The 15828-nt window shown below is 34.5% G+C and overlaps 2 protein-coding genes across 4 annotated transcripts in view; one reads left to right on the top strand and one right to left on the bottom strand.

The window, feature by feature from the left end:
- Nucleotides 1-7493: 7493 nt before the first annotated feature.
- The window catches only part of ralgps1 (Ral GEF with PH domain and SH3 binding motif 1), a 113019-nt gene continuing 104684 nt past the window's right edge, over nucleotides 7494-15828 (top strand). For 2 of the 3 annotated variants that reach the window (XM_065247284.2, XM_065272118.2), the window contains exons 1-2: nucleotides 7494-7766; nucleotides 15160-15238. The gene's annotated coding sequence lies outside the window, so the exon portion shown is untranslated. The remainder of the gene's footprint in view (nucleotides 7767-15159; nucleotides 15239-15828) is intronic. The other variant, XM_065272117.2, reaches the window with a different exon arrangement.
- Nucleotides 12711-13635, bottom strand: LOC135757564 (uncharacterized). Its single transcript, XM_073816283.1, has one exon. It carries the CDS (start codon nucleotides 13633-13635, stop codon nucleotides 12802-12804), a length of 834 nt encoding a protein of 277 aa, XP_073672384.1. The 3' UTR covers nucleotides 12711-12801.

Genomic DNA, 15828 nt, shown 5'->3' with positions numbered 1-15828 from the left:
TTTTTTATGCCCCCCATAGGAATAGTTCACTCAAAGTGAAACGTTTGGTATTATTTACTCATCCTCATATTGTACCAAACTGGTGGAACACAAAAAGAGGGGTAATATGGGCTCAAAGCCTGAGTCACCATTTACTTGCAATGCTTTTCTGCAGAAAAAATGCAGAACTAGCATCATTTGAAACACTGCATATGCATGCTGTTTTAGAAACAATGGCATGTGCATCATTTGACAGAGCTGAAGTAATAACTGATTTTTTTTATTCTTGAGTGAAAAACTCTACAACTTTACTGAGAAAAGCAGAAGGAAATGACAAATATACCCACTTTTCTCACTGTTTCTTTGAATTCGTGATTTCAAGTAAACCATATTCGTGCCATTAAAACCCACTTGCGTGCTCGTATTACTGGCAGAGGAACAAGAATCATCTTTGTTTTAGGATCTTTAGCTTTTAACAAATAATGCACAGCAGTTGCGAACAATGAGCCAAATTTGGTAACTGTGTTATTCCAGTTAACAAAAGCCAAAACGCTAAATGCAGAAAATATTAGATGTGTTGTCCTCATACTACTGACAGAGCACTCTTTGGTGTTGACGTATATCATTTGAAACCGTATAATCCCAACCGCTTTCTTTGTGCCATGAATGTGTTTAGATTTGCTCTATCATATCTAACCAGGCCTTCCATCTTGCATATTGTAAACACGACTTTGGCCTCTAACCAAAGAGCAAACCAAAAATTGTGAAGGGTTTGTGAAGTAGTACGCTGCACAGCCGACTAGAGAGAGAGAGAGAGACCAAAACCAAGTCCAACAAATGTCTTTCAGAAACATGAATGGTTCTTTGTCATATCCCCCATCACATGTTTGCTCTGAAACCTGTCACACACAAGGACGAAATGTATTTGTTGTCATTTGATAGAAATATCCTGGTCTATATTGTTAAAATTGTGTTTCAAAGAGAAGTGTAAAGTCTGGCCACAAGCTTTTGATAAAGAGGATTCGGATGTTGTTTTGTGGTATAGAGAGGAGAGTAAGAACGCATTGAGAAGTCAGATGTGTTTTGTCAAGAATGTTTGAAATATGATTTAACCCGTGCCTTGCTGTGAAACAAAGGCTGTGTGATAGGGATGCATAATAATTAATCGTGATTAATCTATAGCAGAATATAGGTTTTGTTTACATCATATATGTGTGTGAAATGTGCATAATAATTATGTGTATATATAAATATGTACACATTTATGTATAATTTTAAGAAAAAAATATATATATTTAGTATATATATATATATATATATATATATATTTAAATGTATACATGCATCTGCGCATTTATCTACACAAAGTTATTATACACAGTTCACACATATGATGTAAACAAAAACTTTTATTCTGCTATAGATTAATTGTTATGCATCCTTACTATGTGACACACATACACTGTCAGAAAAAAATGTCCCCTAGATGTTACTGTGGTGGTACCCTTTTTTTTAAAGTACACCTTTGTACCTAAAGAGTTTATAATGTTATACATATATGTACATAAATGGTACATATTACGACCTTTTTAAAGGTTACTGCCCCAGTGACAGCTACAGTAGGTACTGTTTTTCGTTCGGTGTAGCCTACAGGTTATGGGAATGAGATTAAGACGTTTTTGCAGAAACAGGGAAATTTGTGTTTATGTATGTATCAGTGCAGCCTGGGCTTTTGTATATTGATCTAATGGTTATGTTTAAAAGGTAACATGTCTATTAATTAGGTCGTAAGGGTTCCCCTTGTATCATTTTGATTTTGAGTATCATTGTAAGTTTTTTGTTACCTATTTGCAGGGGATTGATATGCATTGATATTATAAATAAAGCAACAGAGATTAAGCATCAGAAGCATTATGCAGTTTTGACAGCAGGAAAATATAATATAAAATGGGACAATCAGACGGCTTCAAAATATAGAAGCTTCCTTTTGAGAAAAAAAAGTAGTTTTTGTTGATTTTTGCCTGGCTATAGTAGTCTTGGAATAATGACACTTTCAGGTTAGCAGATCTCTGTATCATATATATTGTTTGATGTCTATGGGGGGTTAGGAAATTGCATGCCGGCCCACTTACTGCTAAGGAAGAATTGCATGGTGCCCTTCACGTTGTAATACGAAAATACAGACGATCATTTGTTTTTGTCTTAAAACTTTTTTTTCATAGATATTATGATATTTCATCTGGCATGCACTTAATAATAACCTTATAGAGACCTTAATAATTATTTTTTTGTTGTTGATAAAGTTGTATTCCAAGAGGGGTTGATTTACCATGTAATACTCCCAACTTATGGGACTCATAAAGCCTCAAATATTTTATTGCTTGGGATGTTCCCCTGTAATGGTGCTTTACAACTGGTCAGGTTTTTTAATAATTTAATCAAAAAGATGTTAAATTGTTATATAGGGGTTAACATACACTTGTTAATGATTTAATGAATTGTACTAATAGCGTCTAGAGAGCGTCTACTAGAGACTCATGGCTCATATTCACTCAATCACATTAAAACCAGTTCAGTTTGTGCCATGCACAGTAATCAAATAGAAGTGTTTACAGGATAGGCTGTTGGACTACTTTTTGATTGTGCAGCTGGTCCTTTTTAACTATTAATACTGACTTACTTCAGGTAGTTTATGAACACTGATATATATACTTGGAGATATTAAAAAAGTCTTCCATTGCTTATCAACTTCCAACATGTCTCCACTGTGTAATAAGCAAAAGCAATAACCTTTGTAAGAGCAGTTTTTCCATTAATACGTCTGCCTCTCAGATTGCAGCAGGACTATGTCTCAGTAAGTGTATTCAGGGTGTCAGGGAGTTCATGAGCAGGAGAGGATTTTTATTTTGGAAAAAAAAAATATATATATACATTTTTGTAAAAATTTGGATGGGTTGGGCGGATATGCTTCTTGGGTGCGGTTTGTTGTTTTTGTGGTAACCATAGTCCACATTGTTTGTGGTCATCTTCATTAAATGTGTATGCAGATACATGCGTTTGTGTGTCTGTGATCATCTACCTGCCACCTCAGTGACTTGATGGTGGAAATCTTTATCAGTGTCAAATACGAAAGGGATCTTTGGATGAGAAAACCTGCTGCTATTTTGTGTGCTAAAGATCTTCTCCGTAATGCATAGGGTGGAGATAAAAATAGCCAATTAGAAGCCAGAGAATTCTTTTATTTTCTATGCTGTGAGTCTGTAGTTCTCATGTATCTGTGAAATGGCAACAAGAAAAAGTAGAACTCAGGGTTAACTAGTACAGAAAATGCCATTTTGGATATGCAATGGTTTTTGTGTGTCCAAAAATAAGCTTGCACTTTTACTTCAGGTGGGGAAACAATTCCTCAATCATTGGTTCCCAAAAAACAGTATGCCTCAAAGGTGCAGTGAGATGCACCTTAATGTTTCCGTTCTTGCTTTTCCGAATGCATGAGACTTGCAGAGTTCAGCTCAGAGGAATACAGAAGATCTTTAGCTCGTACTAAAGTAGCACTCTGTCCAACTCTCTGTCATCCACTATACGTACAACCTCACAATCCAACTGTGAACCTCAAAACTCTACTGTTTTATACAACTATGAAGTACATAAAGCTGACGCTAATGCTGTAACAATTAACTCGCCATTTATGAATTTTATTTTATAGCATGAAATATAAAATTATATTTATTCAAATGATATATTTTACTCATAATCATTCTGCGCTGCTTTTTATTTTCGTTATTAAAGCTTGTATATTGCTTTTTTATGATACAAAGAAATGTCAATAGATACAAATGCATTTGTTTGTACAATAAAGATGCTGATTTGGCAAATTGTCTCTTGTCTGGTAACTGAATATCATATATACATACATACAGTACAGGTGTATGGTTAAATGCATGAAATAACGTTTGTAGAAAAAACTATACCTGTGCCAAACAGATTAATTTTTTTTTTAAACTAAAATTTTATTTTAAAATATTATTTTTGAAATAGATGACTTGCAATGAATATTACAGAAAAAGCTCTCAATAAGAGCCCAAATTAAATGTGAAGTCATTCAATATTCTTTAAAATTCAGTCTAAAGTAAAACTGGAAGAAGCTTCTTGATAAAATGATACAAGTACACTGTAAAAAAAATCCGTAGAAATTACAATGTTATTGCAGCTGGGTTGCCGGTAATTTACCGTAGATTTACATTAAAAAAAGTTATTTACTGGCAAGAGTTTGTTCAAAGTTAAATAAATTTAAAATATTAACAAGTCTTTATCTTTACAGAATAAAACTATACAATAACAGCCTCATGCAAAGCATTCTGGGAACCAGAAATCATCATCAACCTTTTTCTGTTTTTTGCTTCAGATTTTGTTTCCCAGAATGTTTTGCTTGATGCTGTTTTTTTAGTTTTATTCTGTAAAGACAAAGACTTGTAAATGTTTAATGTTTATTTACCTTTGAACAAAATATTGCCAGTACAAAACATAAATTTAAATCTACGGTAAATTACCGGCAACCCAGCTGCAATTTCTATGGAATTTTTTTACAGTGTATGGTTTTGCAATTTCTAGCCAAAGGGTGACTGCACTTCAGATGATAAAATATAACAGAGTTTTGATTTATTTCGGATGCTTTCAGTCACCAACATAATTCCCAGAGTTGCATTTGTGTTATGCCATAGTTTGGACAAAAGTTTATTATTATTCGGTTATGTGGAAAAATATATAAATAAAGAATGAGTGTCCAAACTTTTGGGATGTACATACATACATACATACATACATACAGTTATGTTCAAGATAATAGCAGTGTACTAATAAAAGTGAATAAAGTGCACGAATTTTAAAAACAGTGTTTATTTCCATATTTCAAATGTATTTTGAAAACATTACACATTCAAATGCAAATCAAAGCATTGACACAGTTTACAAGTCTGTCTTGTTCTTTTAAAGGGAAGCAAAGAAAATTAATATTAAGCTGTTCAAAAAATAGCAGTGTCAACATTTTTCTCTGTAGACACTTTAAACTAAAGAAAAAAATTTCAGATTTAACTTCACTATAAACTATTGAATTACTAATATTTAGTTGCATAACCATTTGTTGTTGATATCTGCTGCACATCTGTGTCAACCAACTTCTGGTATGCAGAAATAGATATTTCAGCCCAGGATCCACAGATCCTGTCAATTTTTAGGTTTTCAGACCCAAAAAGAAGAGGTTTACTTTCATCAGGCCAGAAAATGTTACATCGTTTTTCTTTGGGCCAGTTGATGTGATTCTGCACGTCTTTATTTTAACAATGCTGCTTTATGGGGGCTTCTTGCAAACAGCTTAGATTCAATCAGATGTCTTCTGGCTGTCACAGTACTTACAGATCATTTTAAATCATCTTTCTTTCTAGAGGTGATGAAAGGCTGAATCTCTGCATTCCTGAAGTTGCTTGTTTTCTTCCATGTGCTTTGGGGTTTTAGTGCCATTTGAAAGCATTTGAGATTATATTAGCTGAACATAAGAAACTTTGCTGCATTTCTTTATACTTTTTCCTTACTCAAATCAACTTTTAAATCAAATTGCATTGGGTCTCTGAACAATGGTGGAACGGTCCATTTTACTTAGAAATTCAGCAGCAGATATATTTTATAACAATGGGTTAATATCTGCTTACACTCTTTCTTAATAAAGGACAAAAAGGAGCTGTTTTTTCACAGAATTAACTAATTTTCTAATTTAACTTCACACTGCTATTATTTTGATCATGCCACTTTCAATGAATGAGTCTATAACTCATAACAAGTGGTGTGGATATCATTACAAATAGGTCTATTGCTTTTCTTTGACACTACTGCATCTTTAACATTTAAAAATGTGGGATGTTCCTGGTCTGCAGTGGTCAGTACCCATTATGTTTCAGGGAAGGAAAAGCGGTGAACTGGCAACAGGGTCATGGGCAGCCAAGGCTCATGCACGTGGGGAGCAAAGGCTGGCCGGTGTGGTCCGATCCAACAGATGAGCTACTGTAGCTGGAATTTCTGAAAAAGTGAATGCTGGTTCTGATAGAAAGGTCTAGTGGGTCAGGGCTTTTTTGGCAAAAGGGGGATCTACATAATATTAGGCAGGTGGTCATAATGTTATGGCTGATTGGTGTGTATACATGTCACAGATTATATACATATATGCAGAACGGTATTGGGAGTTGTGCTGTGACGGCCGCTTTCCACTAGATGGAGCACATGTACAGGAAATATACTATTATTTAAAAACTAGCAATAATAGATAGACTAGCAGTAATGTGATTCATAGCCATGCAGTAATTACCGTTTTCTTATTATGAGCCCTTGAGCAGGACATAGGCATGCTGTTGGGTGTTTTTAATATTAAAAAAAATCACTGGCAAACAATTTCATATGAATGGCAGTTTTTTATTAAAGTATTACATAGTATAAATCATTAAAAACAAAATAATTCGTAATTTTACACTTATATACAAGAAAACGTAATTATTACAAACTAAATACCGTTGTGTGAAAGCAAAAGTGCGTCTTAAATAATACAATAATTTCATTATTAAAATGTGTATATAATAATAATAATAATAATAATAATAATAATAATAATAATAATTGTTATTATTATTAAAATCGTATAGTGAAAATCTATTTAAGTTAAAATACTTAATGAAACTGATATTGGACTATACACGTAAAGAACGTATTTATGAAGTAATAAAATACAATGTAAAATCTCTGATAAAACATAAAAAACATAACCACAACATACAGCATGAAAATATTTTATTATATATATGTATAAAATGGTTTACTATATATATATATATATATATATATATATATATATATATATATATATATATATATATATATATATATATATATATATATATATATATATATATATATATATATATATATATATATATATATAGTAAACCATTTTCAGGAAAAAATTCATATAATATTTACCATTCATATTTATTTATGATACTATTTCGCAAGTATTTTGCTAAAAAATATTATTTCTTCTGAATGCACATTTACAACCAGAGGCGACATACGCGCGACAGTATTGACCTAATTAGTGATTCGTCAGTCCTTATAAAGGCGGTCTCTGTAATTCACCCAGAGGCTACGTGATTGGTCAATGTGTCTGTAAATCAAACGGTGTCGCGTACCAACACTTCCTATTGGCCGATTTTCAATCGGAAGGCTGCAGCTTCCGGAGGTTGCATATGCAGACTGCATACGTAATCAAGCCTGGTATTTTTAAATTAATTGAGCATTACATTCGCAAGTCATAAGCATATTACAACAAATTAATTAAGAATAATAGTCAACTATAAAAAATTGTTTCCATTCTGAAATAAGACAGTCTTTATGACGTATGCAGCCTGCAAATGCGATCTTCGCAGGCTGCAGCCTTCCGTTGAGAAACGGCCACTGATGTCGCTGCCCAGCTGTTGTGAAATGCCCCGCGTCTCCACCATCCGGTAACATCTTGCCAGCGCATCACGACTGCCTTCAATGCCCGTCTTCGTGCCAGAGCAAAACAACCCGTTTGCACAATCGGATTAATTGAAATAGGCTCATATTAGCCTAAGAATATATTCAGTTGTCAGCGGATAAGAACGTGTCTTTAAAATTCTGAGGGTCGTGCTACAGAGAAATACGCTTTGCGTAGACTGGCGCGTGCATTTTCAGGGCGCGAGGACGTGTTGTATTTACATTCACAGGTGAGCTGTGCGTATTGTTGACATCAGTGTTTGTGCATCAAAACAACGAAAACAAGTACAGTAGCAACAGAGATGGTGTTGCGTCACGGGGGGTCGTCTGCATGGTCGTCTGCATTTATCCCGGCTTCTGTCAATATAATGCATACGCCATTGCTTTGGATAGAATGTGGCGTGCGTATCGCAGTGCTTTAAATCACGCTGTTTTGTCACTAAATCCATCAACTGAATAATTTTTAGACTTTGTGATGACATTTGATGTCGGATGCTGAGTGGATGTTGTGGTGGGAGGCATTTTCATATTATTTACCAATATTCAAATATATTCTCTGCCCGTTATGTCGCCCCTGTTATATTATATTATAAACATAGCCATTACTTTCCTATTATAATTCCTTGTATAATTAACAGTGTGCTGTCAGTCTGGTATGACAGGGTCATGACGCCCTCTAAGTAGTTAGACTGTTGATAGATGAGGAAAGTTATTGTGTATAAAATTTTCTTTGAATTAAACATAATCATATAAACACATTTTTTTTTATTGGGATGAATAAATGTTTACATGTCTCTCTTGCCTGATGACACTATAGAAAAGCACCTACTTTGACATTCTGAAAAGTGTTGCTACTGTCAGTATTTAAGTTTTAATTATTAATTTGGGATATATTTGACCAGAATCCCTTTGTGTGTCTTATTAGTTAAATATAGGTCTAGCTCAGTGGTAGAGCGGAGCCTTCCGTTAGCAGTGCAAGGTCATGGGTTCGAATCCAGGTGTAACAGTTTGAGTTTGCTACAGATGTTGGAATTTGCATTAAAGGAATTGTGAGCACAAAGTTGCTTTATTAGTTGGTTACATTGCTGTGTCACTGTGTCTGGGATTTGGTCACATTTAGAAAGCTTATTATTGATATCAATAACTACAGCATTCAGTGGAAAAGTCTACTTGGGTACTGGCTGTTTCGCCCTACAGTACACACTTAATGTGAAGAATTAAACGTTTAAGGGTTATTTTTATTATCATTGAGGGGGCAGTAAATGCATGCATTATTGATGTCTTATTTATAATGTTAGGGATAGCCATGGCTGTTTTGCATGTACAAACACGGTTGAAAGGCTGACTAGTGACTAACTTGTCAAACTTTTTTAATGTAATTTTTTTTAAAAATAGTCTCTGAATTTAAATAGTCTGTAAATAATTATGTAAATAATGCATTGAATCTCGTGCCAGCACAACCTAGCAACACGTCACTGATACACCAAATAATATGTATTTGTTTGTAGGGCTGGGTATCGATTCAGATGTTCCAGATCGATTCGATTTCGATTCACAAGCTATCAAATCGATCCAATTTCGATTCTCCATTCGATTTTCGATTCAGATTCTCGGAACAGTTTTTATACTCGATTCTTAATTCAACTCAATGAATATAGATTTAATACAAATACTATATTTATAAAAAAGAACAGTGAACATAAGTTTACAAGTGGGTAATTAATAAAATAAGAGATAAGGAGCCACAAACCTTACTTACTTACTTATTCATTTAGCTGACGCTTTTATTCAAAGCGACTTACAATTGCTATATATGTCAGAGGCAACAAGGGGTTAAGTGTCTTGCTCAGGGACACAATGGGGTGTGACAGTGGATTTAAACCCAGGACTCTCCCACCAAAGGCGAGCTAACATTGTTTTACACAGTAAGGTTAGTTCAGTATAATAGTTGATACGCGTCAGATATGATATATGAACAAAGGTAATCTGCTGTCTTGCATGAGTACAATTGTTTCAGAGGTAACCGTTGTTTTCTGATTGTTTTGTGATGCTTTTATATCTTTTCTCTGGTTTTCTTTAACTTGTAATATGTGACTGTAGCAAAGCAGAGGTGATGGGTTTGAATCCCAGGAGGCATAAATACTGAAAAAAGTCTGTGCTAAAAAATCTAATAATTTTTTTGTGAAACAGACTCTACATTTACTGTAAGATGGCAAACATATCGCAGGTTTTTAAGAAAAGAGATTAAAGAGCACCTATTTCATCGCTAAAAAAACGACGTTATTTTGTGTATTTGGTAAAATACAAAGTGTTTGCGTGGTTTATGGTTAAAAAAACACACATTATTTTCTACATACCGTACATTTGTAGCTCCAGATTTCACTCTCTTCCTGAAACGCACAGATTTGAAAAGCTCTGTGTCCCTGATTGGCCAGCTAATCTGTACGTTGTGATTGGTCTGATTACATCTGACGTCAGCCGTAAATACGACGCTCCTTACCATGTTTGAAAGATTCGCTCACAATGCAATGCTAATAGGAGTTAACTTACAGGCTATGAGTCCAAAGTGGGAGGAATTATGATAATGACAGTCTTCTTTACATCACCAATCCCAGGAAGTAAACCGTTGCCTACAATCCGTATGTTTGTTGTTGTCCAAGAAAAGAGATGTACATTGGAGATGATAACTCGCGTCATTGTTTACTTTGGGATTTGTACCTTTTGCTTATCGTTAACATGTACTAATACACACTTACACACCAAAGGAAATGTAAAAACGTAAATCGGACAATATGTGCTCTTTAATTGCTAATGTTAAAAGTGCCCGACCTCTAAGCAGATTTTTATCTGCAGATTGTCTGTTCTCATACAAAAATATGAAAGCTTATTACTTATTTTTGTTGCCATAGAAACTATAAATGTCTCCTAGATGAAAGGAGTTAAATATTACAGCTGGAGTCTGTAGGAAACAGGAATTTAAATTAACTTCATAAAATTTACCAGCCATGTTTTTGCAAACTGCATCAACTAAACATCTTTGGGTAACACTGGGTTTGGGTAACAATAAGGTTCTATTGTTTAACATTGGTTAAGATCTCGAAGATAAACATCAGAGATGTAAAAAAGCAGTACATTGTATTAATTCTATTTCTTTATGCCCGTTGTTTGCCATGTTTGTTTACTTTCAAGTCACATTTGGCTGTGAGAAACATCGCAAGATCTCTGCGATATTTCCTGTGTTCTCAGATGAGACTCGCAGTGTTTGTGAAGTTAATCTGATGGTGCGTGATATGCTGTCATGCCCACATAGCGGCACTCAACACACTATAGAAACCAACGTGTTAAATCTGATATTTTTCATTATGTTTGTGGTCTCTCACATTTTAAAATTTTTTGGTGTGGTCCTAGCTTCAGTTAAAGTCACAATAGGGCTGGACAATAATTCGATATCGATCTATTTCGTGGTAGTTTATTTTTTCAATAACAGTGATATGGTTTCTAAATAAATTTCCGATATTTCAATATACATTACAGCGTAAAAACGTGTGTTAAATGCGAGGCAAGACACTTCTTTCTTACATAGCGCTTCTGTGCCATCTTACATAGCTAAGCAACCATGAGCCGCGCTCTCCGGGACAGCGAGGAAAACGTAATGCCTGATCAGATTTAAATTGCTCATCTATACCTTGCATCAAATCATATCATTGTCACCATGCGATCAATGAAGTTGATTGGGAGTTCGGAGTTTTTGTCACTCAGAAGAATGAGAAGGAGGCAGGTGCGGGGTTAGTTCGCGTCAAGTCACAGCTTCATATGGTGACACCATATAGGGAGGGAGAACAGGAGATTTAATGGAATACAACGCTCAAAATTGCTTAAATCCCCTTTCTTTCCCATTCAGTTTGCAGTTCAGGAGATTGTCTTGACCAGGACCACACCCCTAAATGCATTGAAGCAACTGCCATGTGATTGGTTGATTAGATAATTGAGATATCGTTTTGAGAAGGTGATCAGATTTGTGGTTTTTATTCAAAATTATGAGGGAACATGAATTTTTTAAAAAATGAAAAAGGTTACACATGAATCCATGACAAGTTTTTTTCTTCAAAATTCTATAAACTATTAAATCAATATATAAATGTGCATTTATCTTTGCCATGTTATATTCATTTAGTTGAACAGTGGTATACACTGATAAAAAAATAAACATTAATGGCATTAACCAAAATACTTTGTCATATAGTCATTGCTGCGGTTATACTTGCGATGTCGTCGTTTAACATTTTTCACAGCGGCCAGCTGTAAAATGTTTTGGTCCTGCTCGATTTTCGATGACTTTGAGTAAAATAATGGAAAGTTTTTGGTAAGATCCCCTGGGGTCAATATGTTAGCACAAGAGTAGCTTGATGCTGTCAGGAGAACAAGCGACCGTCTCTCGAGTGCCTCTCGTGTAAATAATTAAATGTTGATGGCTTACATTTCTTTCCTGTCACAGAAAACATCCACAGGTTTATCAATCCTAAAGTATTATTTTGCTTTTTGTTTGTTTGTTGATCATGAAGTACAAAGTAGATGAGGAAAACTAAGATTCCATGTACTCAACGCGCCGCCATTACTTGTTTACAATGCGTGGAATGGTGCGCTGTAATTTGTGGAGCGGATTTATTGCATTCTGCAGAAAAAGGGGAGTGGCGTTAATTGCGTTTTGGGAAAAAAGGGAGAAAAGATGACAGAATAACACGGCGAAGATTGGATTTTGCGTAAAATTAAGAATTAACTTTTAAATACTGACCTGATGTAATACTAATTTTGTCAGTAACTCATTTTTTTTTTAATGGCGTTTATTGCGTTTTGGAACCAAACTCTTCATTTATTATTTATTATACATGCTAGTTTTAACATTTAACATTTGTAACTTAAAAAAATTGTAGATACCAATGAATTAACGTATAACGTTTAATTAACAGAAAATGAATAATTATATATGTATCAACTTACATTAACAAAAATCAATGAATGCTGCAGCCGTAAATATATAATGTTTATTTTCATGTTGTAAATCCAAGAATTCATAAAAATGTCACCGGCCAAATGATGATAGACACGGTTTTATATACTCGCCAATGCTGATTTTTACACAAATTTGGCACAGTGTTAATTAATTTTAGAAACTGCAAAACTGCACAATGTGTTTACAAAGTTAAACTCAAAACACCCATAAGCAACAAAGCTTGATGTATCAAAACATATGCGCTGATCACTAAATCACAGCTCAGTCATCTGTGATCTTGTATCCGAGCTTGCCTTAAGTTTAAGGCCCAACTCTTTGTGTAGCTGGTCCATTCTTTCCAGTTCACTGCTGATGTTGAGCACATCTGCATCCATTGTCAAAAGCACAGAGGGGGGTACAGTGGGAGTTTTGTTATTTCTCTCCACCACCACCATGAAGCCACCAGGCAGAGAATACTTTAATGATCTGGACCTCGTCCAGCTGTCGTAAATCTGGATTCTGGCCTTCCTCAAGAAGTTCATCATGGTCATATTTTGTATTTCAGCGTGTGTCAAAGGAAGTTGCAGACACTTTGTGATGTGCATCATAATGGAGTGTGGGTCATTCAGCTCTGTGTATATGGATCCTGCTGATATATCATCTAAGGATGTACCTTGAACTTGGCTTTTGGCTGTTAAGTTCTTACTTTCTGCTAATGAATATATTTTTTCATTATCAGAGCAATCACTTCCTGGTCTTTTTATACAGCCAGTGTCTGTTTTAAGTCTTTCTTCAGGTGATAAGCCAACCGTGCTGCTTTTCTTCTCCTCAGACTGCATTAAGTCTACTTCAGATGATTTGGTCTCCTCTGATAGGTCTTGTGCCAGGATCAGTCCCCATTGGCCCTTGTGCTGATTCAACCAGGTCTGTGTAGATGCCAGCTGGAAGCTCTCAGTATCATAATAGTACTCCACATCTATGGTTTCTCCTACACAGCGGGCACTCATTTCCCTCAGGCGCACCTCTGTCTGCTCCCCTAACTCATACTCCATCTCCACTGGAACCCGCATGGTGCCTTGTAACACTTTGGGGTGTCCACCTGCACTCATTTAGTTTAGCAATATCTGTTTGAATTCAAAGTATGGACATTTTTACTTTCCCCAAGTGAAAAATTAGGATATGCAGTTATTGAGAAAGCGATAGAAAAGCATAACAAACCAAGACAAATCAAGTGTAAAATATTGTCGATGCAGTCATAACAGGCTAGTTGTTTTCTTACCTGTGGTTCTTTTTAATGAAAGTAAATCGATTGCAGGTTGGTGTGTTTGTTTTGTTGTTTATAATAAGCAAGTGCAGTTTAAGTGAGCTTTACTTGTGTTGTAGTTACTGGCTTTGTCTGTGGTTACCATGGTAAAATGCACTTGTACCTAACAGCTCAAGCTGTTTACAAATTTACATGAATGTGTGCAGACACCAAACACGTCTGACCAACTGGTCTGATGTATTTGTGTAATGCGGGCCATTAGGAGAGCATAATAAACACAACCCACTTGTAGTCAAAAAGCATGCATGTTAGAGTATTGACAGAATATACTTCACATCATTAAGTTTGATACTTCTGAGGTAAACAGTGTTTCCATATCTGGCTTCACATGAAGTTGTGTATTTTAGTATCACAAAACAGTGTACGTTGTGTTTGATACATTCGCTGATGCTGTTTTATATTAAATTGGTATGTAAAAAAGTACATACTGTGTATTTATTTTGGGTAAACGTTAATACAGTTCATGGTCAATTTCATGTAAATGTCGACCTTATCATGAAAAGAAAGTTTTTACCCAAAGTTTTTAACCGTACTAATATCTCAGAAGTCGATATTTGGTAGTTTAAATACCCATAAAAAGTCTGTTAAAGTTTAAATTGTCACATCCATAACATTGTTTCTTCCCCACCCCAACCCTAAAGTCTCATACAAAATTAAAATATTAAATTAATTAAAATGTTAAATTAAGTGGTCTCTTCTCCATTAGTTTTCCACATTTGTTTCTGTATAGCTCAGTGGTAGAATATTGCATTTGCAGCGCAAAAGGTCACAAATACTGATAAAAATGTATAGCTTTTAATTCACTGTAAGTCACTTTGAATAAAAGCATCTGCCAAATGCATAAATAAAAATCAGTTGCGTATTATTGCTTCTGGTTTGTGTCTTTTAATGTACAGAATTACTAGAAAGTAGTTTTATCTTCCAAAAACTCATTTTTTTGTCACATCCATAATGCATGCATGTGTCCTTTATTAAAAATAGAAAACATCAGATTTTTTTATCTGGACTGTTATCACCAAGGGTTTAGGAAAATCTAAACAGATGGTTCAATATATTGGTATTAAGTTCATTATCTGTGAATTTATATTTCAAGTTTTGACTGCAGATGTCATGTCCAAAACGCTGAAATTGCTCTCATCCAGTATTCTGAAATTTTTTTCAAAAAAGAGAAATTAAAATGATGTTAATGTAAATGTTTTACTGCTAAACAACCACTAATAGATAGCTTCAATTTGAATAATCATAAAGAATCGTAAAACATTTATTGAGTTCATAATGAGATACATTTATTTTTTTCTCTGTTTTTCAGTATTACAGGAGCACAGATTGGAATGGCCTCTTCATCACGCAGATATTAGCTATGTGAAAGATCTGGCAAGACAAAATGGGTATGAAAATCTCTGCATATTGTATTACATTATTATTGTTCAAGTGAGACTTATTGACATTATTCTATGTGGAGAAATTATGTTATGCATCACAGGATCACAGTTGTACACATTTAACATATAAAACTTACGTATAGCTAACCTGTTAAAAGAAGAAATCTCTATACAGTTTTCCTTACGTTGATCACACAAATATGTGATCCTAAATCAAACTTTGATACTTTTTATCTCATAATTATATTGTGGGACTTCAGCTTGGATTTCTCAGACACATAATTTCACTGCAAACCAATTATTTATTCAGCGTCATGTGATGCGTAATGGAAAACCGATGATAAGATATATTTCTTTATTTTATACTGGGCATCAGGAAAAATTGCACTGAGAAAAGAGAAGGGGAATTAATGTTAAAGGTCTCCCTCTTCTGGCTATATCAAGCAGTGCAGTTGTTAACTAATAATATAGGAGAGCCGTTTCCAGACTTGTTTCTTGTTGTATAAACCCCCTCTTTTTAACCTGTATAATACTGGAAATGGTGTAATATAATATAACATATTTAAAATTTAAATATATTTTTTTGTTTTGTATTT

This window comes from Paramisgurnus dabryanus, chromosome 11, assembly GCF_030506205.2.
Source record: "Paramisgurnus dabryanus chromosome 11, PD_genome_1.1, whole genome shotgun sequence".
Taxonomy (NCBI): Eukaryota; Metazoa; Chordata; class Actinopteri; order Cypriniformes; family Cobitidae; genus Paramisgurnus; species Paramisgurnus dabryanus.
The sequence above is the reverse complement of the archived record's forward strand: the minus strand, read 5'-3'. Positions and strand labels throughout refer to the sequence as shown.

What these genes read in the sequence shown, in the direction of transcription:
- LOC135757564 (XM_073816283.1), bottom strand. Translation starts at nt 13,635, where the DNA reads ATGAGTGCAGGTGGACACCCCAAAGTGTTACAAGGCACCATGCGGGTT.